Source organism: Lathamus discolor, chromosome 5, assembly GCF_037157495.1.
Source record: "Lathamus discolor isolate bLatDis1 chromosome 5, bLatDis1.hap1, whole genome shotgun sequence".
NCBI classification, from domain to species: Eukaryota; Metazoa; Chordata; class Aves; order Psittaciformes; family Psittacidae; genus Lathamus; species Lathamus discolor.
The window spans coordinates 31,749,383-31,774,608 of NC_088888.1; the positions used below are offsets into that span (position 1 = coordinate 31,749,383).

At 39.6% G+C, this 25,226-nt stretch overlaps 1 protein-coding gene across 8 annotated transcripts in view; it reads right to left on the reverse strand.

The window, feature by feature from the left end:
• TBCE (tubulin folding cofactor E) overlaps positions 1-25,174 on the reverse strand; it is a 28,000-nt gene extending 2,826 nt beyond the window's left edge. Inside the window, exons 1-15 of one of the 8 annotated variants that reach the window (XM_065680236.1) lie at positions 25,099-25,174; positions 24,165-24,294; positions 21,512-21,596; positions 13,275-13,463; positions 12,035-12,123; positions 11,224-11,323; positions 8,959-9,061; positions 5,144-5,220; positions 4,815-4,910; positions 3,450-3,514; positions 3,285-3,349; positions 2,724-2,876; positions 1,845-1,998; positions 1,238-1,306; positions 99-158 (exon numbers count right to left, since the gene is read on the reverse strand). In XM_065680236.1, coding sequence (XP_065536308.1) covers positions 99-158; positions 1,238-1,306; positions 1,845-1,998; positions 2,724-2,876; positions 3,285-3,349; positions 3,450-3,514; positions 4,815-4,910; positions 5,144-5,220; positions 8,959-9,061; positions 11,224-11,323; positions 12,035-12,123; positions 13,275-13,463; positions 21,512-21,596; positions 24,165-24,264 — 1,405 coding nt within the window. In that variant the 5' untranslated portion in view covers positions 24,265-24,294; positions 25,099-25,174. The other 7 variants (XM_065680241.1, XM_065680235.1, XM_065680239.1 and 4 more) reach the window with 7 other exon arrangements.
• Positions 25,175-25,226: the final 52 nt, after the last annotated feature.

Below are 25,226 nucleotides of genomic sequence, written 5' to 3' on the forward strand. Positions count from 1 at the left end.
AGGAGCCAACAAAGCCAGAGGCAGCTGCCATTCTGTAACACGGTTATTGGCAAAGGAGCTACAAATGAACTGCTGAAACACAAGCCAAGACTTCTTACCTGGTAGCTTTTTCTGTACTGGCTTCTGTTCAGGTTTCTCAGGACACTTAATTGTCAAAGCTAAGGGAAAGAAGGTGAGGCATTAGTGAATGAATGTTAAGTCCTGGCAGGAGCAGTGTTTCTAGTCTGTTTTTATTACAAATTGTTTCCCCTAGGCTCAGCCTGATCTGCTAGAAGATTAGGATGTAGCCTGCATCTGAGCAGCTAAGATAGCAGTGAGTCATTCTCTGAAAAACTACAAGTAATTTTATTAAAACATTCATGTTTTTATTGATCTTTGGTGAAAAGATCAATAGGGAAATATTGTAGGGAAAATATTTTAGAAGTGACTCCCTAAGACTTGGTTTTTTGGTTCAAAGGAGCATTTATCTAAAAATGCTTAATTTCTAGTTAGCTTTTTAAAATAATCTGCAGTAGAATGGAAACTGCTTGCTAATTTAAAGCAGGTTTTTGACCCTTAATATCTCCAAAGCACCATACAAGCACATTTTAAAGAAGTTATTAGCCTAATTCTCTTTACAGACATTAAAAGACTTGGCCTTAAGAAAAGGTTTCTATTATGTCTAGCCAACTAGATTCCTTCCACCTAAATGCATTAGAATGTAATGCCTTAAAATGCTATTTTGCCCATGGAGTAAAGAAAAGTTCAGTTCTATCAACTGACAAAGCTAAGTGAATTTCTAAGTCTGGGATGTAACCCAATTTAAATACTTAGGCAGCCCCAAATACCAAAGCTACCCATAGTTTCCTAAGAAGCTATGAAAAACATTATCAGAAACCAGTGCAGCTATTGAGGTTAAAATCTCAAATGCTATATAGAAGCCTATATAAAAGCTATATAGAAGCCATTCACACTCTTAAATCAGAGTATTGATTACCTCTATTCTCCATCAAGTCTTAATTAAGAAAATCATTTGGCTTGGGTTGAGGGGGAAATGACAACAGAAGACACAGAGGGCAGGTATCTGGTGAAGCTCCTTGATACACACAGTTCAGAGAAGCAGAATTACAAGTTGGAACTCTGTGACATCTTGAAAGGCTTTTGAACCTTTTGTTCTCCACATCCACCCAGGAACCACTCAGCTTGTAAAATATTTTAGATGCAGAAGGAAAAATTTTGACCATTTCTGGCCTCTTACTCAGAAGCTGATTTTTCAAAGTCAAGGGCTGTTGTGCCTTCAGTTCTCCTTCTTCAGGTGCACCATATTCTGTGTGATGGAAAAGTGCCCATTCATGAACCCTTCAAAGACTCAAACCCAGGAGTAGACTTAAGAGCACTGTGGTGTTGTGTCAGGCACAAGCCTGCTGCCTCAGGTGCCTCAGCAGCTAGGATACTGCCTATAGAAGGTGGCAGGCTCCTGCAAGGCGAGGTGCTGCAGGCATGAGCATGGACTGACTGCTACAGCACTTTAGGAGGGTGCACAGGCACATGGATGGGGTGGAGCAGGTGGCAGGCACAGGGAGGCCCTGCATAACATTCCCACTTTAAAAAAAGTCCCATGTGGAGACAGCCACCCCTTGAGTTATTGTGCATCTGCTCACAGGTGTCATCCCAGAGGCAGCAGTGTCCGGAAGGGTGCAGTGCTATGCAAAAGCCATTTGCATGCAGGCCTCCACCAAGGTGGGCTTTCCTAAGGCAGCACGTGAAAAAGGCATCAAGGGGTAGAGGAACTGAAGAGAGACCAAAGCAGTGCTACCACAATGCCAGGCGTAAGGAAGCATTATTTGTACTGCACTTGTACTTACTAAGACAAAGCAATGGGTATCTAGGATGAGCAGCAAGAAATTCTTCACTTGGATTGTTCTTCTCCGGGTTCCAATTCCCACCAGCTGCTAACCAGTCATTTCCAAATATTTTGCGATAATCAAGCTCTGCTCCTTTTCTTTCAGCAGGAGGGATCTGTACTGACACAGGAATGGTGCATAATTTAATTATACAACTTTACAGAGAAGAAAATCTAATTAGTGACACTGACTCCTTGCTCTTAGGTCATCAGTATGTTTTATTGCTAAACTCTATCAACTAAGTACTGACTGCTTTATACATTCAGTACATTTTAAAGCTATTAAGAACCTTGCAAACCCAACCTCCATGTACTGACTGATTCAGAAATGAATGTTATGTAAAGATGTTGCTGTACATGATGACACAAGGATATTTTTTTGTAGCTATAGAACTGATGCTGCTTCTGCTCTCTTTTATGATACACATTTGCTGAAAGCTTGACTTGGTTTAGATAAACCAAATCTAGTAGCCATTGTCCTGCTGCAGAAGGTAAATGGTTGTATCACTGACACTGAAACAGCTATGCTGCTTTTTCTTTTCATCCCTTTTTTTTTTTGCCAGATAATGTTTTTTGTTAACAGTCCTGCAACTTCAGTATGATTTAGGCACTTGGTAAACCCACCCTCCCTCTGCCTTGTCCTAGTCCCTGCTGAGGCAGCAGCATTCACAAACAGGGCTGGATCTTGTAGCCCTAAGGAGTGCCCAGCTGATGGGCGATGGAACAGCTGGCACTTTTCCTGCACCCAAACAGTACCCTTGAAACAAATTGAAAAGAATTCCTGAGGCACTGATTTAATGCTTTTCCCCAGGTTCATGCTAATTGTTGAAATATCACGTACCTCAGACTTGTTCAAAACCTCCAACTGACTTATCTTGGCAATAATGAGCTGTCTCAGGGTCTCTGGGTTCTTCTCTGTGTCCATGAAAGGGTTATTGTGACACTGCAGTGACCGCAGACTTGGCAGTTTATCAAGCTCATTGATAGATGACCACTGAAATGGAAGGGAACAATCTTTTGAGGAAACATTCTTCATTTCAGAACAATACACAGTAACACTGACCTTTCCTGTACAATGACCATGACTGAAATTAGTCTTTTGGTGAGAAGAACCAAGTACTTTCAACCTGTTCATTTAGCTAAGGAAAAAAACCCATTTCACTTAACCTGTGGAAAAATAAGTAAACAAATGAGGCACTAGTCAGCATTTGAGATCCTTAGACTTCTGCAAGAGGAATTATGAGGTAGCAGAGAGATATGACCAGCTACCATACACACATCTTTAACTGAGACATTATGCCTCTGCCTCAGGATCTCATACATACAAAGAAATTTTAAACAAGCAAACTGCAAGTTACTCTCAAAGACAGATGTATGGACAAACGGCAGCAGTCTGACCCACCTCTGATATTTTATTGTCATTTATCGCAAGGTGCTTTAGTGAAGGAAACATTTTAGTCTTGCATCCTAGGAGAAAAAGTAAATTTACAAGACAATAAACTTTAAATAAACAGAAAACTTTAAATAAACAGAATTATAGAGCTGTAAATAAATTACTTCTACATACCAAATCCAGCATCAGGAAAATCAATAGAAGCTATTCCGCTGTTCCTAAGTATTAGCTGTTCTAATCTGAAATTCAATAGATACAGTGATTACTGTACAAGGCACAAATGAACAGCAGCTTCACAGGCAGTACCCGGACTCCAGCGGAGTGTCCAGAGAGTAACATATAATAATTCCAAGCTTTCTGAATGGCTCCTGGATTTAAATAGCTTGTGGCTATTTAAAATCACAGCTGCTATTTTGGTGTACAGTGCAAGATAATAGTTCCGCAAATTAGCAAAACTACTGTATTAGTCCCACAGCTTTCCAGTTGCTGTAATCAAAGTGCTTCAGGAACACACCTCCTTGCCTTGGATAGTAAGCCCAAAGCAAGGAATCACAGCTCAAGCTGCAACTACCATAAAGACACTGCTATGATGAGTACAGTGAACTGGGAGTGTCTGTGTAAAGGCTGTTAGCACAGACATTCTTCTGAGAAAATGGAATTTTCTGAAATTTCTGGAAAATTCTGAGAAAATTTACCCAATGCAGTACGGGGCTTATACTGTTGGGTTTGTTTGATTTGGGGTTTTTTTAGGTTTTGAAGCACATCTCTTTCAAAGTCTTTAAGCTACCCCCAAAAAACACTGAAACTTCCAAAAATGAGTCATGCCACTCACTTATACCAGTAGAGCAAAACCATAACTTTCCCCATAGTTAATAATCAGGAGCAGATAACAGCAACAGGGACAAATTATCACCACACCCTTCTACTTCCGTTCCACCCCTCTATGTTTTGCTTTCTTTACAAAGGACAAGTAAGTAGGGGCCACGGGAGTACAGTGCTCATGATGGCAATGTCCATCACTGATCCCCTTTAGGGTGTCAGCCTCAGGAGTGACACCTTCCAACAAACTGCCCGACTGCTTCTGGCAGGCTCAGTTGACCGCGAGGTGGCTGTGCCACTACTGGTGAGCCTACACTGTGCTGACACGGTCAGAAAACTGTTCCTAAGAAACAACTTCCACAGCTCCTTTGCTTTGCCACTCCACACAAACTGTACATTCCTGTCATCTTGGATAAACCCCTGTCCATACTAATATATAAATAACTTAGTAATGTGATAAATCACTTTAGTTTCCTAAGTATATAATGAAAACCTAGTGACACACTGCTTAAGAATGTGTTACTATACAACAAAAATAAGGTTTCATTAAAACAGCTCAATTAAATAATTCAGTTAATCTCCTCAAGAGGGCAAAATGCCTGTATTTCAATATTCCCTAAATCTTCCATGTGACATCAATACTATCATACTCAGTCAACAAAGGCTATGGAGATGACTATCCAGGACAAAGAGTTTCCAGCAGATTTGTTTAATAGCTACCTGGGGAGATGTGCTATTAGATGCAGCTGATTTCCATCCAGTAACTGGTTGTCTGAAAGGTCTAACAACTTCAGGGTCTGCAGGACATTACCAGGCCTGCCACAGTGGGGAAAAGAAACACAGAACATTAATGCTGTTTGTTAATGAAAGCAATTCTTTTCTAAGGAACAGCATGCAAATAATTCCATACATTTATAAATATTCTGAAGTTTGCATCATTTATTTACAATTATGTCACAGTAATGTAAACATCAGAGGAATGTAACTTTATCTGCTACTTAACTGCACTACGTCAGTCACAAACAACTGACATACATTACTCATCTTACCTTTCCAAAACCGTAATATTATTAGAAGTAAGGTACAATTCTTCAAGTCTTGGCCATCCTGGAGCACAAAGAAGAACCTAAGAGCAAAATTCATTTAATATAACAAAAGTTGGGAAAAAATATTCCAGAAATTATGCTTTATGCAGATTTCCTCAGAACATGTTCAGAAGAAGGCATAGCTCCCAAACCAGAGAAACAAGTGTTACAGATTGCCTGGCCCTCCCTTTTGTGCAGCTGCCTCTTCCCTGTGTCCAGGTCTGCCAGCACAGATGACACTAAAGGGGCTCTGTGGTCACAGCACCTACAGTTCCAGGCATGAGACCAACAGCTGCCCTGCCTCAGACTGTTTGACCTGGAAACCGAGTTTATTCAACAGGGCTGGAGCAACCAGATTTTACCTATGATGACTAGAGGAAATGGCAGTATATTACTTGACTGCTAATCGTTCTTAAACATCTGCACATCCCATCAGGTCTGACAGAGACTTTTTGAATGTCTTAATCAGAGCTTGAAGGCTTCCCTGTTATGAGACCGTGCTAGCACATGAAACCATTAAAACCCAAGAACTGCGTAAGTCAGCACATGTCCTGAAGTTTTCAAGTACTCTAAAGAAAACAAATTAGTTCAAAAAGGCCACAAATTGAACAAAGATGCACTTGCTTTTTACCTTGTGTCCTGAAATTACTTTTAAAAAAACCATTATTTTATAAAGTGTTTTTTTTTTTTTTGCAAACATCTACAGCAGATAACACAACCTTTAAAAATAAGCACTTATTACAAAGCAATAGAAATTGCTGGCATAAAGCCCAGTTTCATATGCAATTGTGACAGTGCCAAAAATGTTGCAGTTCTGGCAATGGAGTTGCATAAGCACTCGAACTGACTGGTTTTCTACAGATTTGTGCCTGGGAATGGCAAAGTAATTTTTTCACTGAGGTTTTTGTGTATATTCTCCAGAGTTAAACTAAGTGTGAGCTCATCCTGCTACTCCTTCCTTGGTGAGAACTTACAAGGCTCTGTCCTCCTATTTTCTGGGATCTTGTAGGTAATAAGTTATTGTTAAGCTCCCACTTCTTTTCACAATGTGTTTGTAGTCAGCTAGCAGATTCAAAGGTTTTGAGATGGAAGAACACAGACATGCACATGCACAGCATCATTGTCTAAAGCTTGTTTTTACAGGAGGTTACAAAGGTTACAGAGCAGTGCAGTTCAGAGATCTGGACAATCAAATTCAATTTGTTACATATACAGCTAACCAATTACCCTGTAAATGTCCTCTACCCTAGACACCAAAAAGCCTTCTTTCATCAGCTCTTCTTCACTCTCTCTGTTACAACTGTGCAAAGTTACACAGCTGGATGTATGTGTAACTCTCTCATTATATATACACTACAGACTGTTAACACCGGGATCTCTTCAAGCAGCATCCAATTTGGGGCTCAACTGCTTCACCTGCCAAAAAATGAAACATCATCCTGCTGCCATATCTGCAACATACATAAACTTAGAAACTCAGATACAAGTTTTCCTGCTCCAGAGCAAGAGCAGAGAAGACCAATATTTTCTCTCTCTAATTTGGACAGTGTTTCCCTGTATCAGTAAGACAGACTGAAAGTTTTCCTAATAGCAATGAAAAAGTGTGAAGCCTGTAGAGTCAAGAGAATTCAGGTGCACTTTTGCTACAGAGAACTTTTGGGGCATTTCCCCCAAAAGCCCTGCATTGTGATGAATGGAATAGAAAAACTGCACAAAATTGAAGCATCAGAGGACTTTGACAGACTGACCAATGACTAGAAAATTGCCACAACCAAATGATCGTCACATCACATTTCTGAGAAACTCAAAATGCATTAATCCAATTTCCAAGTCAATGGCGTGTAACTGGAAGGTGTTTTACAGGACATCATTCCCCCCTTGAAGGTCATATATTATGTTTTGAACAATCAATTGACAATTATACAGTAATAAGCTCTTTTACTGATATGTTAATAGAAACCTCAGATGTATTTAGATATATGCATAAAGAAAAGGACTTTTTGGAAAACCAATGCTGAATGCATGTAAATGTGGAGTTATGCATAGTTGTGGAAATAAAGCATGTCAACCTACCGTGAAAAATATATCAAAAGAGAGGAACAACTGAAAAAAGCCCCAAAGTTTTCTGTTTTTAAACTATCCCCATGCCATATACTCTTATATATGGCAGTAAGTTATTTTGAAATGCTGTTCACCATAAAATTGTTTTCATTTTAATTCAAACATATCTAGGATTTTCAGACTTTGCTTATATTCCCATTGGCAATCACTGTATTTCTTTTTTGCCTGGGTCATATTCACCATTATTTTCTATTAAAAAGCTGACTTTTCAAAGTAACACCCCATACAGCTTAAGCAGTCGTGTTTTCAAGTGGTTTGTTCATAGAGTGCTAGTGTCAGCTAGGCCCCTTTATTTTTTCCCTTTTGTGTGACTGCCCTGCAACACCACTTTTAAGCACAGGCTTGTGTCTCCCCAGTTGTAAAGGAAAAAAAAATTAACAAATTTCAACTTTATGAAAAAGATTTTTGAACCAAAAATGTCTTTCCTGCATATGATAAGACATCAGCTAGGGCAGAGTTTCACAACCAACTGCAAGTGCTATGTAATTTTAAACTGCTCTGACTAACCCAGGGCTTCTTTCTGAAGCTCAGTTACCCCTAGAGAACTCTGATGGGTCTGCAGCCAGGGCTCTGACCAGCCTTTCTGCCACTTTAGCATGGAGGAGAGCTGCTGGCAGCTGCCAACATTTTAAACATCACAATGAATGCACCAATTTACCCTGATCAGCACTAAGTGACATTTAAAGTGTTTGCAGCCACTTCATTCTTCCACTCACTTCACCATTCATATTGCTGCTGTTATGGAAGGAGCATAACTGCCCTAGTGTAAACCCCACTGACAATAAGTGCACAGTGAATGGACGCAAAACAGAAATACAGGAGCCCTGCTGCAAGTGAAAGAATGAAGGAGTTTCTTATCTCAAGGCCAGTTTTGGGAAGTGCTCTATTACTGGATTGTGGCTGGCAGCAAAACCGTGAAAATTCAGGTAAATTCACAATGCAGTACACACAAAATCTGCCCCTGAGAAATCCAACTAATGGGCTGGATTTACAAGCCATTGTAAGTAACATGGCACTACTGATGTGCTTCGTAAGCCCCGTCTCTGAAAACAGGCCCACTGCTAACATGTTTAAAAACAGGGCATCATTCTTAGTAAGACATCATATTAAGGGAGAGGCATTTACATGTTTCCCTGAAACAAGCCAGAGCTTTGTTTATTCTGTACTGTATATAACCAGGCATCTTGTATTTCAAGAATGGTCAGTATGTGCAAAGATACTAAGCCAATCTCCTGCTGATGCAAAGTGATGCCAATACAAGTACTTTGCGTCATAATGACATACATTCTTTCCATTTGCATCTGTGCTATTACATGGTTAAAAATACAGATAAACCTTTAATAACTACAAGGAAACAGAAAGTCTTCATTCACACAAACCTTTGGGACATGAAGTTATATTATACTCCAACTGCTTTACCTCGACTTGGTTATTTACAAATGCAGGCAAAGTTAAACATTTCTTAGTAGACTCCTGTGCCAATATAACTTCCTAGGTTGTGTGCCAACTATGTTAGTTACTACGTGACTAGCAGTTAAATGCCACAGCACCTTGTCTCAGGATGATTACATTTCAGTAGAGTACCATAATAGAGAAATGTTTAGTGTGCTTTCCTTGCTTCAAAAACCTAACAACACAAAACCAGGAAAGGTTATTACCTCTGTCCATGTTATTGCAGTTTGATTAAGTGCCAGAACCCTCAATTTTGAAAACACACTGGATACAGAAGTTGATGTAGATGGAAATTTCATTTTGTTTCCACTGTGTAAAAAGAACAATTATTAACATAATGAATAATTGCATCTATTTAAGTCACTGATACAGAATTATGTATTAAATACAAAACCAATTTGCACAAAAAAAAATTAAGAAGTCACTGCTAAGGTGTCACATATTTTAAAATACTATAAAATCCTTCTAGTTACGTTCAAACTTTTCTCATTTACTTTCCTACTCCCATTTATTCTTCTGTGGCCTCCTTCACACCTTTTCCTCCCCTAAGTTTTGAGTATAAAAAGAATGATTTTCATTAAATGAAGAAAGTCAAATTTTGGACTTAAACACCTTAGAGCCTATATGACCATCCAGACCCCAGTAAAAGAAAGGATGTAAAATCCACTCTTGATAGCAAAATATCTCTATAGAATAGTTAAAAGATTCTCAAATCTGCAATCCTCAAATTAGTTTTCATTACTCACCCCTGAACAAAAGTTTTATTTCTTTCCTAATGTCCAGTCTACCTGCATATGATGGTAAGAACCTCTCAATATAGGTATACTTACATACGTATGGGCTTATTTTCCCTATTTCAACAAGCTCCTAGGGAGCTGGAGGATGACTGATCACTCTTATTTTCTTCCAACATTGCTTGCACAAAATGTCACTAACAGACTTACCTGCCATCATCTTTCTTTTTTAAAGTAAACAAAGTCAGAACAATAAAAACCAAATTCAAACTATTTCAGTCAGTAGTCATAAGCATCACATTCCAGCATCAGTCCCATTTTGCTTTTCAATTTTATCACAAATAACTTCCGAAAACCCTTCAATCTAGACCATACCTTTTAGCAATGACAACCTGAAAAAATTATTCTACGTGAATTAAAATAAATTCTCCATATTCTAATGCATGTTGACAATAAGAAACCAGGACAACATCTGCTCTAGGCAAAGACAGATTTACAAATAGCACCCAGGCTGCAAACAGCTGTTCAGTGCTAAATACAGAAGAAAAGAGAACACCTACAACAATTTCAAAAATACATTTTTCTCACAGTAACTGTAAGAACAAATATAAAAACTGGGGTCATTTTTTAATTAAACTTGATATTTATTTCAGTTTAGCTTACATCACTTTCAGCTGTTTCAGCTACAATGTGTGTATTGTACAAGGAAGACTTTGGAAGCTGCTAATCTCAACACCAGTCTCCAAGACTCAAAAAGTTGTATTTTGGGTTTCTGCCTTCACTCCTATTGCCCTGCTGCTGCCTTCAATGACTAGTACAACCTCCAAAGCAGCTCAACAACTCTGCTTGAAGAGTCAGCAGTCTAGATGACAACAAAACAAACTTCCTAAAGCTGCAGCTATAACACTCAAAAATTAGTGGTTTAGGCTACTGTCTGTTTACAGACTTTTACCCATTGTGTTAACAGCAGAAAACTATTCTGGCACATGTCCAATACAGCATGTAGGTGTGTGCTAGAAATGTAAGCATCCACAAAGTCTGACCTGCTGCACTCACATACAGCAAGCGTGGCCATGTCTTCTTTGAAGCTGGGCTCCACACTGCGAACCAGACTCGCTGCACACATGCAATGTGGAAGCATACACGTGTTAAGCCAGTTCTGCCTTGCAGCAAACTAAGCTTTTAAATCATAAGAATTAATTGTCTTAGATGTCACAAAAGCGTATAAGGGCATCTTACGATGCTGTAAACCTAGGTAAAATTCTACAGCACTCTCTAAAAATCTATAATGCATTTTAAACCAGGCTCCTTAGCCAACAAGCCACAATGGATTTCATAATTTTTATGTAATGTAGAACACATTGACAAATGTCTAAATTCCTGTGAATGTTTAATGGATGAAATCTGTGTTCTATTTTTCAGACAACCAGGATTTTTCTAATTTTACAAAACTCCAGTCAACATCCACCTGTCCCAAGCACTCTCCCTGAATTCAGTTTTACATAGATGCTAAACTCCTAGGGATCTAGTCTTGAAAAGGAATGTCTGAAAAATACAGCACATTCATGAGTTGTTTAAGGACAAGCCTTTTAAAAACAAGTATTTAGAAACTTACATCCCATTAAAATGGGTATTGAGGCATCTAGCTACCTTTAGAAAGCTGACCCTGTGTCTAAAAGAGCCTTTTCTTTTTTCTCTACCCCACAAGAACAGAAACCCAAATGTGAGTATTTATACCTGACATTAAGTGTTTCCAGATTTTGAACTTCAGAAGCAATAGCCATTACTGTCTCCCAAGATGATATCAGATTTTTTGATAGATTTATATGCCTGATATCTGAAATTTCACATTAAGAAAAATAAAGTTATCTAAAATCTGAACTTTCTTTTCAGAAATCAGAATTAGGGTTTGGTTTTGAATCAAATAAACATAAACAGATTACACTTGTTAGGGCTAAGAAATACTATTACATATTATAATATATATTGTTATAACAAATTGTATTTTGATTTGCGGTATGGAAATGGCCTATAGTTTTATAAAACAGCTTAACTTTACAAATCCTAAAATGGATTATTTTCTGCATTGTCAGAAACTCCTACCAGTCCTTATAAATGAAAAAACAATACCTGCTTTGTATTTCTGCAACATTGCTACAACACACAGTATGCTGAATATTTATTATATATTGGAAACCTCTGGTGCTTACAAGACATCTCAGTTATATTTTTATGGTGTTATCCATTCTAGAGCTAAATTTGAAAAACAATCAAAGCAAAACATTGCTGAACATTCTGAAACTGCAGTCACAGGAGCAACCTATGACCATATTTCCATTTCTATCCACAGTTTGCATTCCCTCTCAAAAACTGTAGGCATCTACTTTTTAACTCTGTAAACATTACATTAAGCTTCTAAATAAAAACTGCAATTTTAAACATTTTTTTTAACAAAAGGATACAGATATCATTCATTGAAGTGAACACTTTGAATACTAGAAGTATGTACATTACTTGTGGTATCACACAATATAGCAAAAAAGGATACTAGCACACGTTCTGCCGATTTCCTCTTTCTGACCAGCATGGCTTACTGCACACTCACACACAGAGATATCTACCAGTTGGTTCAGCTGGCTAAATGAGAAAGAACATTCTGTTAAGTAATCTTCAATCAGAAATAGGTACATGATATAAATACCTAAACAATATTCTTTTCATACATACTGTCTCCTTTAGAATTAGCAATATGCAGATTGCTACGCTGAGTGTCTTTCTTACTTGAAAACACACACATATTTTCTATTTTTTTCCTTTACATTGCTACTACAAAATAGGTCTGGCTGAATCATAACCCCAACCCCCAACAACCCAACCAACCCTAATCCAATTTAAGAGAGACTGATAAACCAGATAAAATCCCTGTCCATGGCAGGGGGGTTGGAACTAGATGATCCTGAGGTCCTTTCCAACCCTAACTATTCTATTCTATTCCATTCCATTCTATTCTATTCTATTCTATAAAATACAGCTACTCGAACTGGAATTTAATTAGATGCTCCAAGTTAAACAGGTTTCTTGCAATACTTTTTGCAAAGCTTTAAGTGATTTGTGCATTCTTTGTATCACTTATCAAAAAAAAAGACCAAAAAAAAAAGAGTATTTTCAACTGCTTATGTTCTGGGAGACAAAGGGAGAATAGTTGTGGAGCATCAGTTCAGAAGGAGACTGCCATCTACTGAACTGATACCTCTACTGCTAGAGGCCATTAAAACTGCAATCTATTACACTTCATTATTTCCTTTCCTATCCTTCCAGATATATGAACATGACATGAACTGCCTGAAAGACTTCTTCATTAACAGTACAGTGACTTTCTTGCTTTCCTCTTTTTGTTACAAAGTCATTACTGATATGAGTAAACAAAGATTAAATAATACCATACAATATTAAGAAAACATAAAAATACATCTATTTAAAAAGGACCATGTACGTGTACAATTTATCTCACTCATTCCTCTCCAGATATCATGTCCTACTTCATGAAATCAAAATGAGGATTGTGAGCACTCAAACATTACATAATCCCAGGTTTTTATCTGTAAAACAGGTAAGTTATGAAGCCACAGTAAGATTTCTTGTCTCTTCCATCAGAGCGCAATTTGGCTTACTTTTAGAGATATGACCATATTATATGCAAGGCAGCCAGCTTCCTTTCCTAATAGCTGAACTACTACTTGACTAATCAAGTGCTAAGTGTCTCTTAGATTTTCATATTTTACACTTGCCTTTGTTGTTCTGCAATAGAATCCATGCCAACAAATTCCACAGTCTTCTTTCCAAATACTAATGTATTATCTGTCCTGTGTTGAGCATCTTGCTCATCATTCAATCCATACCGATTCTTTACTGCAGTAAGAAAATCTACTCCAAAATTTGCCTTGTTTGGCCGGATAAATGATCCTCCTCTTGGATGCCTAGAACAGAACAGCCAGGAAAAGGTGAAATATGAAGAGTTAACCATAAGAATGATTTGTCTCAAAAGTACTAATTGTTATGTTTATTAAACACTGGGGACCAAAGCAGTCAAAAGACAATTCTACAGGCTAATTTTAGGTATCACTGTCCCCAGTACTGAGACCAGGTAAAACTTACAAAGTATCTTTGATCATAGACCCAACAAGTTCACATTGTGAAATGGCACAAGAACTGCGGCACCAGACCTCCAAATGTACTTGCACATCAAAATTACAATGGCAGTGCCATTATTAGAAATAACTGCCACACTCACTATAAAATAAGGTTTTCCAGCAAATTAAGTTTCTACCATGCACTTGTAATTCTGCAAGAACGCAGCCTTGTCCTTCCATCCACACAAATGACACATGATGCAAATTGTACCACTTGGAACTCTTAGACTCAATTGTTTAAAAATTCTGATACTAACCCAGCAACAGTTTTGAAACTGAGTATTTAACAGAATAATCCAGCTAAAGTATGTTCTACACAGTTTCTTCATTTTTCTTGAGCACTGAATAAACTTTACTGCATGACAATTTCTTGCCACACAATTTCTTTGACAATTTCTATCAAAGTTAGCAAGGAAACACAGTATTCAGGAAGCAATGACAATTTGTGGGAATGGTATCACAGAGCAGATGGAGGATCTGATAGGAGGATCAGCCAGAAAACAGCAGGAAGAAAATTGGTAGTTATGATTACCTGTCTGCCTTCCAGCTGAGAAGAGAACAGACTCTGGTTGGAAAGTACCCAAGAGGAAGAAATCACTTACGTAAACAAAACTCCTCTTTCCAAAACAGCATGTAAACATCAAGTGCCCAATTAGCATACCATAATACAAACCATCAATGCTACAGAGTTGAAAATTATCTCAGAAAAACAGTAACTAGAGACCCTGAATCCTATGGACCTATTACAAGCAGATGGAATAGCTTGGGCACCGTATTTTCACATTTTTATTAAAAAAGCAGTATTGGAAATTTCCTGGGCCAGTCTCATTCTTCAACATTTCTAATGCCTATTTAAGTACTTTAGCACCCTAAAGGATCTGGGTAGAGACCATGTATTGTTAAGTTCAAAAATATTTTCAGTCTAGTTTTGTAGTGACTAAGTTTTAGCGTGCAATGATTACAAAACAAGCAGAAAGGCATACTCTCAGACAATGTAAATCCAGTGTGCACTTTCATGTTCAATAAGCATTTTCAATTCTCAACTTTTTTAATCCAGAATCTTCTTTTAAGTTTTTTCTAGCTTTCCTTTGAAGTTCTTCATAGCTTGCAAACATTTGGCTAGTTTAGATGTTGAACTTCCTCAAATGTAAAAATTACGGGCCTGTTTCTTAACACCACTTAAAACAGTAAATGATATTTTCACCATCTTTACTACATCTCTTACCTGCAAGATATATCACTTTTACATTTAATTAAGTCAAACAGCTTCATAAATCGCAGACAGCGCAGGATACTACTTGGGGCTCTGGAAAGAAAACTTGCGCTCTTGTCTACGTGTAATTCACCGCAGGTCCTGCAGTATGTTTATTCTGACATTTCCTGTCCTTTTTCTTATCACCTGGATTTTCCCCATTTGCCGTCACCATCCCTCTGCACTCAACAGTTCTGCTTCTTCTCTTTCTCTGCTCCCCCAAAAGCCCCCTCACCAGAACTAACCTAACATCTGCATTCCTCCTGTCAGGCCATTTATCTCTGGTGTAGCCAAACTCTTTAGGTCCCTCCATCATCACACTCACTAAGTTCATTTCTGTCCTCCCACGTCACCATTTCTATTGGCACTTCCTTCCTCATTGTCTTTGTGGGAATCAGATCTATCCCTAGGAAAAACTGCAAAGGAAACTAGCTACCTTGCCCCTTGTCATTTGAAGCTGCAGGGAAGTATGGTGCATTTCTCTCTGATGACCTTTCTATTTTTTGTTTTAACCATACAAAAATCACAGGTTTTCTCTCTCTTGTTCCTACCACTTCCAAGTACTATGGATGCTATCTTAGCTAATGTATACTGAAGTCCATTGCATACCTTAAGTTTGTTTTTCAGCTCCATTCTATTAATTTGATCTACTTTTTCAAGAACTGTTACAGAGAAGGACAGAAAAGGACACTGCAATAGGAATCTATTTCCAGGCAAAATGATTCTGTGTTCAAGGAGAGAGGTCGCTTACCTCTAACTTGTTTTCCCTAAAATACACTGCCTGTATTAATCTTCACATTAGGGAACATGAATTGTACAAGCTATACGTACGCATCAGACAACTAACATGCAGCACCTGGACTCACGAAAAAGCATGCCTTTTAGCAATCGGTCAACATAACTGGGAACTAAACAGATAAATCTGAATCCAAAGAGTCATCCAGCATGCCTACTATGAGATGGAAGAACCTCCAGACTACTATCAACCTGACTTAAGCTGAACATTCAGAAGTCTGAGAACAGGGATTTTGTATCCATGTATGTAAATGTCCTGCAGCCAGGACAATACACTGTGCAGAAACGATGTGGTGGGTGATGTGCCCCGAATTCCTGAAGCAGAAAATAAGGAATAGGCCCAAATGGGGCTCTGACAACCAGCTGGCTCTAGTGAATACTGACCTTTTTACTGACTTTTAAAATAGAGAGGTTGACCCCAATCTCAGAAGTCAGCTTGCAGGACACTTTCTATTCATAATTCAGTAGCCAGAGATGATACAGCCCATCTGTTAGCATGCCTAGGGTCCTTCAAAGATACTCATTAAAATTTAGATTAGCTATCCACTTCCACTGGTTAACTATTTCCCTGAATAAGAGGAAATTTGGTATCATTCTTCTTTGCTAATGTAAAACAAAATGGTGGCACTGCTCATCATTACAGGTATACGATGGCTCTTTTTTGCTAGAGAAATGCCACACACATACACATCTCAGTACCAGAAGAATAATGCAGTAGTACATAAACTGTGTTCTGCCAACAGTTACACGCTTGAGCTGTGTGACTGCAGAAGCATGCTTCTGAGCCAAAAAGAGAGATCTCAGCTTTATCAGCCTAGACAATAAAGGTGGATGGAAGGGCTTCTTTGCCCAGTACCAGCTGTTTGCAATGATTATCTCAAGGCAAGTATCATCACAACTGGGGCACACACTACAAAGCTCATGAGGCATCATAAAACATGGCTAGCTGAATCCATGCATGTCTTTTCTAGACAGGCTCTTAGGGGAAGGTGCTCAACAGCCCAGACTTCTTTTAGAAGAATCTACATACTGCAGTAAGGAAAACCCTTCAAGTTTTAGAACAGTCTGAGTTATCTGCTGCATCAAACACTTGTGACACTTGGCACTAATCTGCTACGGTGTATCAAATTCCTGACTGCACAGCAGAAGCTTTGAAAAGATCAGCAAGTACTTGAAGTTCTTTGCAACTTTACCCTCCTCAAACAAGCATTAAAGCCGAGTCTGAGCTTTTACAAAACAAGGGAAGTCAGACATCTGCAGTTCCAGATGCTATCTTAAGGTTCTGCTGGTGCACTGGACAACAGTTTTGTTTCAACGCTGTTCAACTGACAGCAAAGAACAGAAGTCTCTGAGGGGTACAGTGACACACAGTGAAACAATCAAAACTTCCTAACCAAGAACTTCCGAGGCATCTTGGGAGTGCACTCTCCCTTCGCTGAATGGCAATCTTCACAGACACTACAATGATATTGACATCTTCCTATATTTGAAGAATTTGTTTGTGCTCCAAGTAGATATTCCTTGAGGTGAATCTGTCATTCTTGAAGAAGAGGTAGTCTAATTTAATATAAGCAGATCTTTTGGGCAGGAACGTAAATTTCATACAAACAGTAACGTGATAAGTCAAAACTGCTCTCTGTAGATTTAAAACCATGTCTGTACACAAATTATAAAACTCACTGAAGAAGAAAAAACTAAACACAGGAAATGCCGTTGCCAGCATAATTTGGCATTTCAGGACTACACAAATATACAAAATTCAAAGTTCCCATCAGAAGAAAACTTAATAACACAAAGAGTGGGAAAAAAAGGCCACAAAGATCTGAGAAGCAACTGCAATTCTCCCAGGCTGAAAACATCATAGAAAAAAGCTTTACTATACTTCCATTTCTCTGGCTTGCTATGAAAGTCAAACCTGGGGAAATGTATCAGTATTTAATATGGTCAATACTTTTGGTAACAATATCTGCTGAAATATCAGGATTCCTCTGGGAAGAACAAACATATTCTTTAGCAGGTAGGAACATGTTCTTTTCAATTATGACTCAAAGTACACTAAATACATGATTCACCAGGATGTTACTCCCATCTTGTGAGATAGGCAGAGAAGTATGTCATCTATTGCTGGGGAATCCACACATCTCCTCCAGCAAAATGGCAAGGATAAAAACAGCTGCTAAAATAGCAATGCCGGTGTAAACACTCTGCATGAGCTGAATAATGACTGAGAGAAAGGCTAAGGAAGATGACCCTTATGCCAGACTAAATGGGGGAAAACAGACTGACTCACTTGATTGCATGCATAAAAGAAACTTGAACATCTGTAACTGTGGGGAGAAAGAAGAGGGTAGCAGAGCAGCAGCTGAAACCTGGTTTAGTGCCTTCAAGTCACCCCACCAGCACCACCGCTTTGCCTAGGCCACACAGAGCTGCCTCCTAGCCATCTGGCAAGATGCCCAGCAAGGACAGACATCATTGGGAGCAACAGATATGTCCCCATCTCAGTGTGCTTGTGTGGCCTTGGGGGTGGTTTCTATCAGCATGCATGTTAACAGCCTGCAGGAAGCAATGCAGGGACACAAGAGCTGGAGCACCCACATCTCTCTCCAGAGGCTTAAGGCACTCACATTCCCAGGGGAGATGCGTGTGCTTGTACTCACATCTCCCACGGTAGCACATGCATATAACTGTGTGAATGGGTATGTGGGACAAAAACTTACTTGAAAGCATACTCATGTTTCAAAAGCTGTATCTAAATTTTAACACTATTTTAAGGTTTGATTACTCCTCATTTCTCTGGAAGAACTGTAGAAGATCACTTATTTTAATACACTACTGCAACTGACAGCCAAAATAATAGCTTCCTCAGTTATCAGGAAACAAGAATTTATTATCAAGGGGAAAAAAAAAAAAAGGTCACAAAAATTCCACTAGAGTATGCATTGCCATTTCTAGCTTACCCGGTTGATGAACATGCTCATCATGTCAGCACATTTTGAAGTATGGCTGTTTTGTTCTTTGGTTCTCATATTCTTTAGAAGTTTAATTAGCACCACATAATGTATGACCCAGATAAGTGTACTGCCAAGTTTAGGTCACATTTCCAAAAAGCTTACTGCAAAGATCACATAAGTAAGCAGACCTTCTGATTTACCCAAATAAGAAGATTCTCTGATAATGAGAATCGCAATTTCAGTTTTATTGTCCTCTTACAATCTCATTTTGAAATGTCACTCCAAAAGATTAATTTTTAAAGGCATTCTTTCCAAAATTACCTTAAAAAGAACTTTAAAATGTCCTCTCATTGCATTTATTTACAGTAAAGCTACTTCAGCAGCTGCTTCTGCTTATCAGACTTCAGAGAGTGAGAAAAGTAGGCTTGGTATGTACAGGATATTAATGATAACGTTTGAGGGAAAAAAATTATATATGTATATGTTATATAAAGAAACAAACTACTCAACAGTAGTAGTAAAGACATGACATTTGAGGTTGTGGGGTTTAGGTTTGGGTTTTTTTAAGTATCATTTTGATAAAATAAGGTAAACATTTTTTAGTTACGTTTGCCTACATCTTCACAATCAGTACAAAAACAAACTAGTCTGCACACAGAAAGTTATGTCTGTGAGTCATGGTTGACTGGTGGAACTCTTATTTGTTCTCTTAGACTCCAGAAGGACTTTCTCGGATTGGAACACAGCAGAGTACAAACAACAGGTATTGTAAGAACAACATGTTTAAGGGTCACAACATTTAAATGTTATGGGTATATGAAGCTTCACTCAAAAAGTTGATTATTATAACAAGAATTGAGATCACTGTCTGAGATCTCATCTCCTGTGAGCACACTAATAGCTGCTAGAAAAGCAAGAGTCTATACACATGTATATAAATACTATACACACAAACATAAAGCACTCGAATTTCATAAATACATCCACCACAAATTCAATTGCTTCTTCTGTCCATAGAGATTTGGAATAGCCAGCCAGTTACTTTTATTATTTCTTCTACAGCAGAATACAACTAGCTTCAACTTGGAAACTGCTTCAATTGAACTCATAGCATTTAAGAAGCAACTTCTGCTAATACATTACTTCAAATGACATGCTTACTCTAAGAACATAATTTCCCATTTTTCAACTAAGAAAAATCCAGTAATGTTGAATTTTTTTCTTGCATTAAGTATGCTTATTCTGCTTAAGCCTTACTTTATTATTATTTTATATAAAGGAAAAAATATCCAGGCCTCACCCGTGGGTTGTTGTTTTTTGGGGTTTTTTTTTTCTGTATTCTTCTAAAGAACGGATTTTATCATCTCATTTTCTGCTAGTGACATCTCCAGGGATTCCACCTTTCACAAATGTGGAACTTAAGAAGATACAGACTAAGAATTCTGATTTACACTAGTGAACGTAATCTACGCTTTCCATGTTTATGCCTATCTGGGTACAGGGAAAAGACAGCATTCCCAGAAAAGATTTCAAAATAGCTACTTTTTAATTATTTAACAGATAAATTCTTCTCCTTGTTCAGTCCAAGACCAATCAGCTCTACTTGCTGGCTTGAGAATAGTTTTGATCTGAACTGTTAATGAAGTATATTCTTGAACAGACCACGTGGAAATAATTTTAATGTCTTTTTTTTCTTCTATGTGACATTTTACAGCAACAGTTCTAAGTCCCTTACATATTATATTCCTACACTGAGACAGGAGAAAGTGACAAGACTCATCTACTCATAAAAGTGGAAATGATCACCATTTTTTACAAGCTGAAAACACATGCTCAAAGGTAAGCAAGTGCATGTGCTTTGTCTACATACTCCTAATTATTATTCTGGATGAAATTCTCATTAAAAAAAATGTCTGTTGAATCACACATTGAGAGCAAACCAAAGTACACATACAAATACACCACCTCTGGCTCTGGGGAAAAAAAAAAAATCTTTGAACCATGACAAGCTAAAGCTAATGAGACTACAGAAAACTGTCACTACGTTCTTTTCTTGCTCTTCCACACTTCTCCAGCAGTCTGCTATCAGCCAATGTCAGAGGCAGGAAACTAAGCAAGACATATGTCTGGACTGACCTCATTCAGCTATTCTTATGAATTTCTTTTACATGCAAGTAAAAAAAAAAAACAAAACCAAAACCAATTTGCTCATCCTCTCATCAATGGCTTTAACTTTTTCAAGATAAGTAGCATGAAGGATTAATTTCAGAGAAAAATCTTCTTACATTTTTCCAACAAACCAAAACCAAAAGTAAGGCCACAGACCACTTTGAATTCATTTTCTGGTTTGTCAATTTCTTTCATATTTTCAAAAGCCTTCTATTAATTCTGAGTGCTCACTGTCACAGGATTTCTGTATATTAAGATTCATTTCACTTGAATGAGCACTTGAACAGTTACGAACAAACTGTAATCAAACTGCCTTTTAGAGTTATTACAAGCCTTGGAAAGTAGGAGGCAGAAAAATCTCTCCATTTCATCTCATTAACATAAGACTGTCCAAAAGTCATATTTTATTATGTACGTCTGAAAACATTACTTGTATTTTCTACATATTTACCACATTCTAATCCCTGTAACTGGATTAATAACAATGCATCAGCCTTCATGGTATAGCTAGTCACAGCATTCATATTTCTTACCTTTATTTATTTATTTATTATTAGCCATCTGATAACAAAAGGATTTGCCCTAAAAGTTGCAGAAGAGCATCTTCCCATGACCGTCTTGTTGTATCAGTACACATGACATACCAACACTCCGAATCAACTTACCTGCACTTAAAATACTGTGTTCCTTCATAGGTACCATCATGCTTGCCTCTCTGAGGATCATCCCATTCCACACCAAGCCAAATTCCTGAAAAGTACAGTAGATACATTTTCAGATTTATGGCATCATAGCCATAGAAATTACAGTTGAAAGAAACCTCTGAAGTTCACCTAGCCCAGCCTTCTCTCTCAAAGCAGATTATCACCAGCACTAGAACAGGTCACCCAGGTAAGTCTTTACCTAGCCAGATCTTGAAAATCTCCAAGAACAGAAACATTCCAACCTACTTGGGCAGCCTATTCCACTGCTGCATTACTTCCGTAGAGAAAGAGATTTTCCTGGTTGTTCCAGAGTTCGAGGATTCCAGGTTGAGAGAGAGACGAGACACAATGGATAAAAACCAACTACCTTATTACTATAGGAAAAGATAGGGAGGAAGAGCCGGCAAAGCATAAAAGAAACAGTGATGGATATTTTTGGTGAGTGTTTATCTTGCCAACCCCAAAGACTGTGTGATGACAATCAGGAAACCAGCTCCAAGAGCCATCATCACAGTGCGAGGCAGCAGGCTCAACCTTAGCGAGCATCCCCATGGAGGCAACGTTGACCTGGGTGGCACGAGGGTCTGTCTCCCTGCATTGCATGATGCTCGGGCTTTTATGCTAGCAAAAGAGCACACTCATTCCGATGGAGGGGGCCAGCCTATATCAGAAGGAGTGGCCAGTTATGGCTATTTGCTACGACTGCACAGTTAGTACTAAAGGGTCTCTGTCCAGGGATTTCCAAAGTGGACTGCGGGACTTTTAGGGGATTTTTGGGGAGGAGCCACCATGGACCATTATCTCATGTGTCTTGCAACTGGTATAAGACCCCCTTTTGCTGACAGTGGTGTTAACTCCCCTATTTTCAAGGTTATGCTCCCATAACCCGTGCCAAACAGTACTGCTCTATTTTTGTGTGTTTCACCACAGACCATTATCTATTGTCACCGACACACGGGTGTCCAATTCAAACCTTTCCAGCCACAATTTGTGGCCATTGTCCATTATTATATTATCTAATACTAGTAATAATAGTTTGGTTCTGCCATCCTTGTAACCATCTGCCAAACAGCAGCAGGCAGCCACTAGATGCCACTTATTCTTCTTTTCACCACCTGAACCAAGCCCAGATCCCTCAACCTCTCCAAAACACATGTACATGGTCTATGTCATTGACTGCTTTTGCAGCCCTCTACTGGATCCTCTTGAGTTTATTCACATCCCTCTTCAACTGGGGTGGTCCAAAACCAGTGCAACCTTACCAAGAACACCTGCCTCAGAAGGGATAACATGTCCCTTTGATTTGTTGGCCATATTCATCATTCAAAGGTGATCCAGTACAACACATATCTTGCTTGTGACATGAGCTCACTGTTGGCTCACATTCATGACAGTATCCACCTTAACTCTCAAGTGCTTTACAGTAGACCCCGTGGGTTGCTAGTGCTTCCCAGTCTGCACTGATATGCTGGTTTGTTTTGCACTACCTGTAGAAATTTATCCTTCTTGAATCTCTTAGGCCCAAACATAAAGGTCATAAAGCTTCTCTAGACTGCAGTTCTACCTTTTGTCACATCAGCGAGCTGAGGGTGAATGTTATTTGTTATTGGAGACACTGATGAGTATGTTAAACAGACCCCAGCATTTATTTCTGTAGTACTCATGCATTACCAGATATAAAGCCATTGATTACCACTTTTCCACTTGACAGACCTGCAGACTTGAAACCTACTTAACAGTCCATTCATCTAACTTGTATTTCTCCAGCTTCCAAATAAGATTCTTTATGGAGACATTGTTAAAAGACTTATTGAAGACAAGGTATATAACAACCCCCATTCTCCCTTTGTCCACATTCCCAGTCTTACCATCATAGAAATTCATTAGATTTGCCAAGCACAACTTGTTATTCTTTAAAAGTATCAAGTATTCCCAACCACCACCCTGTCCTTCACAGGCTTGGAAATGGTCTCCAAAGGAACGTGCTAAGTGATCTTTCCAGAAACTGAAGAAAGGCTGATGAGTCTACAGTTCCCTGGTCATCCTTCTTGCCTCTTCGAGAACTGTACGCAAGGCTACTCTCCTTCCAAAAATTACTAATGTCCCCATCCTGTCACCACAATTTTTCAAAGATGACATATACAGCTCTTGCAGTCAGACTGGTCTGATCTTTCAGCAAGCTGGGCTGCATCTTATTTGTCCCCATGAATGTGGACATGTTATCAAAGGAGCATGCCTAGTCTGTTGATCTGCTGCTGCTGCCCATCTCTCTCCTTCCCACACGATGCCAGTACACAAAGATCAGGGAGCAGACTGCTCATGGAAACTAATGGAAAACGGAAGCCACTAAGATCCTTACGCCGTAAAAAAAAAAATGTAACCAATTTCAACCGAAAGTTCTTCTTACACTCCTTGTGTCAACCCTGACTCAAAAAAAGAAAAAGCCCTAACAACCTATCTACATTAAAAGTTGCCATGTTTATACAGGAACAATGAGGAAAACAACCAATTTGCATATTCCCACATTCTACTTAACATTTTTAAATTAAGAACATAATTAGAATTTTGAAAACAACCATTAAATGTCAAGACTATTGACTATTGTAACATTTACCTGCTGTGGGAGGAACACTGCCAACGTAGCGCACAGTTGCATACTCTGTGCCACACAAGACTCTTCGACCCAGTGCCTCAGAAGGCACCCAGTCAGTCATCCTGGGAAAGCCGAAGTCAGAGTTGCAGACCTACAGAGACAGAATCACAGACTGCTTTGGGTTGGGCCCTTAAAGCTCATTCAGTCCCAACCCCCTGCCACGGGCACACGTTCCACTAGACCCGGTTGCTCAAAGCCCCATCCAACCTGGCCTTGAACACTGCCAGGGATGGGGCAGCCGCAGCTTCTCTGGGCAATCAGCGCCAGGGCCTCAGCACCCTCACAGTTAAGAGCTTCTTCCTAATGTCTAACCTAAATCTTCCCTCTTTCAGTTCAAAGCCATTCCCCCATGCCCCATCACTACACGTCCTTGTAAAAAGCCCCTCTGCAGATTTCCTGCCGGCCTCCTTCAGGTACGGGAAGGCTGCTGTGAAGCCTTCCCAGCGCCGAACAAGAAGCGATGCCCACAACACGCGGAAGTCGCTGCTCTCGTACTCGCCCTGCCGCGAGCTGCCTCTTCACGTCCCGCCACCATGCTGGGCTCCTGCAGCAGGACCTGCCTCCCGGCGCCCCTGCCTGCGGCTCACCCGGCCCCAGCCTGCGCCCCGCCCTCCCAGCGGCGCTCTCCACAGCGGGGACCGGGCACCGCGAGAGGACCGTTACTGCGCGCGGCAGGTAGAGCCGTCACTGTAAGTCACCGCCCCTCAGCCGGGGATACAGCAGCAAGCCACGCACCGGGCGGCAGGAGCAGCCCCGGCCGGAAGGCAGGTAACGCACCGGGCCCGGGCCCGCACGCCAGCTCACCCGCGCCAAGGAGCCAACCGCCGCCACTACAGCTCCCTGCGCAGCTTCCCCACCACCCCCGTTCCGCCCTGCGCGGACTGGCAGCTCTTACCCCGCCCGGCCTATCGGCGCCCTCCCATTAGCCCCAAGCTCCCAGTGCCGCCCTGGCTCAGCCGCTATTGGCCTAAACCTATCTTCGACCCCGCTGAAGTCATCGCCTTCACACGCACTCGACGTGGG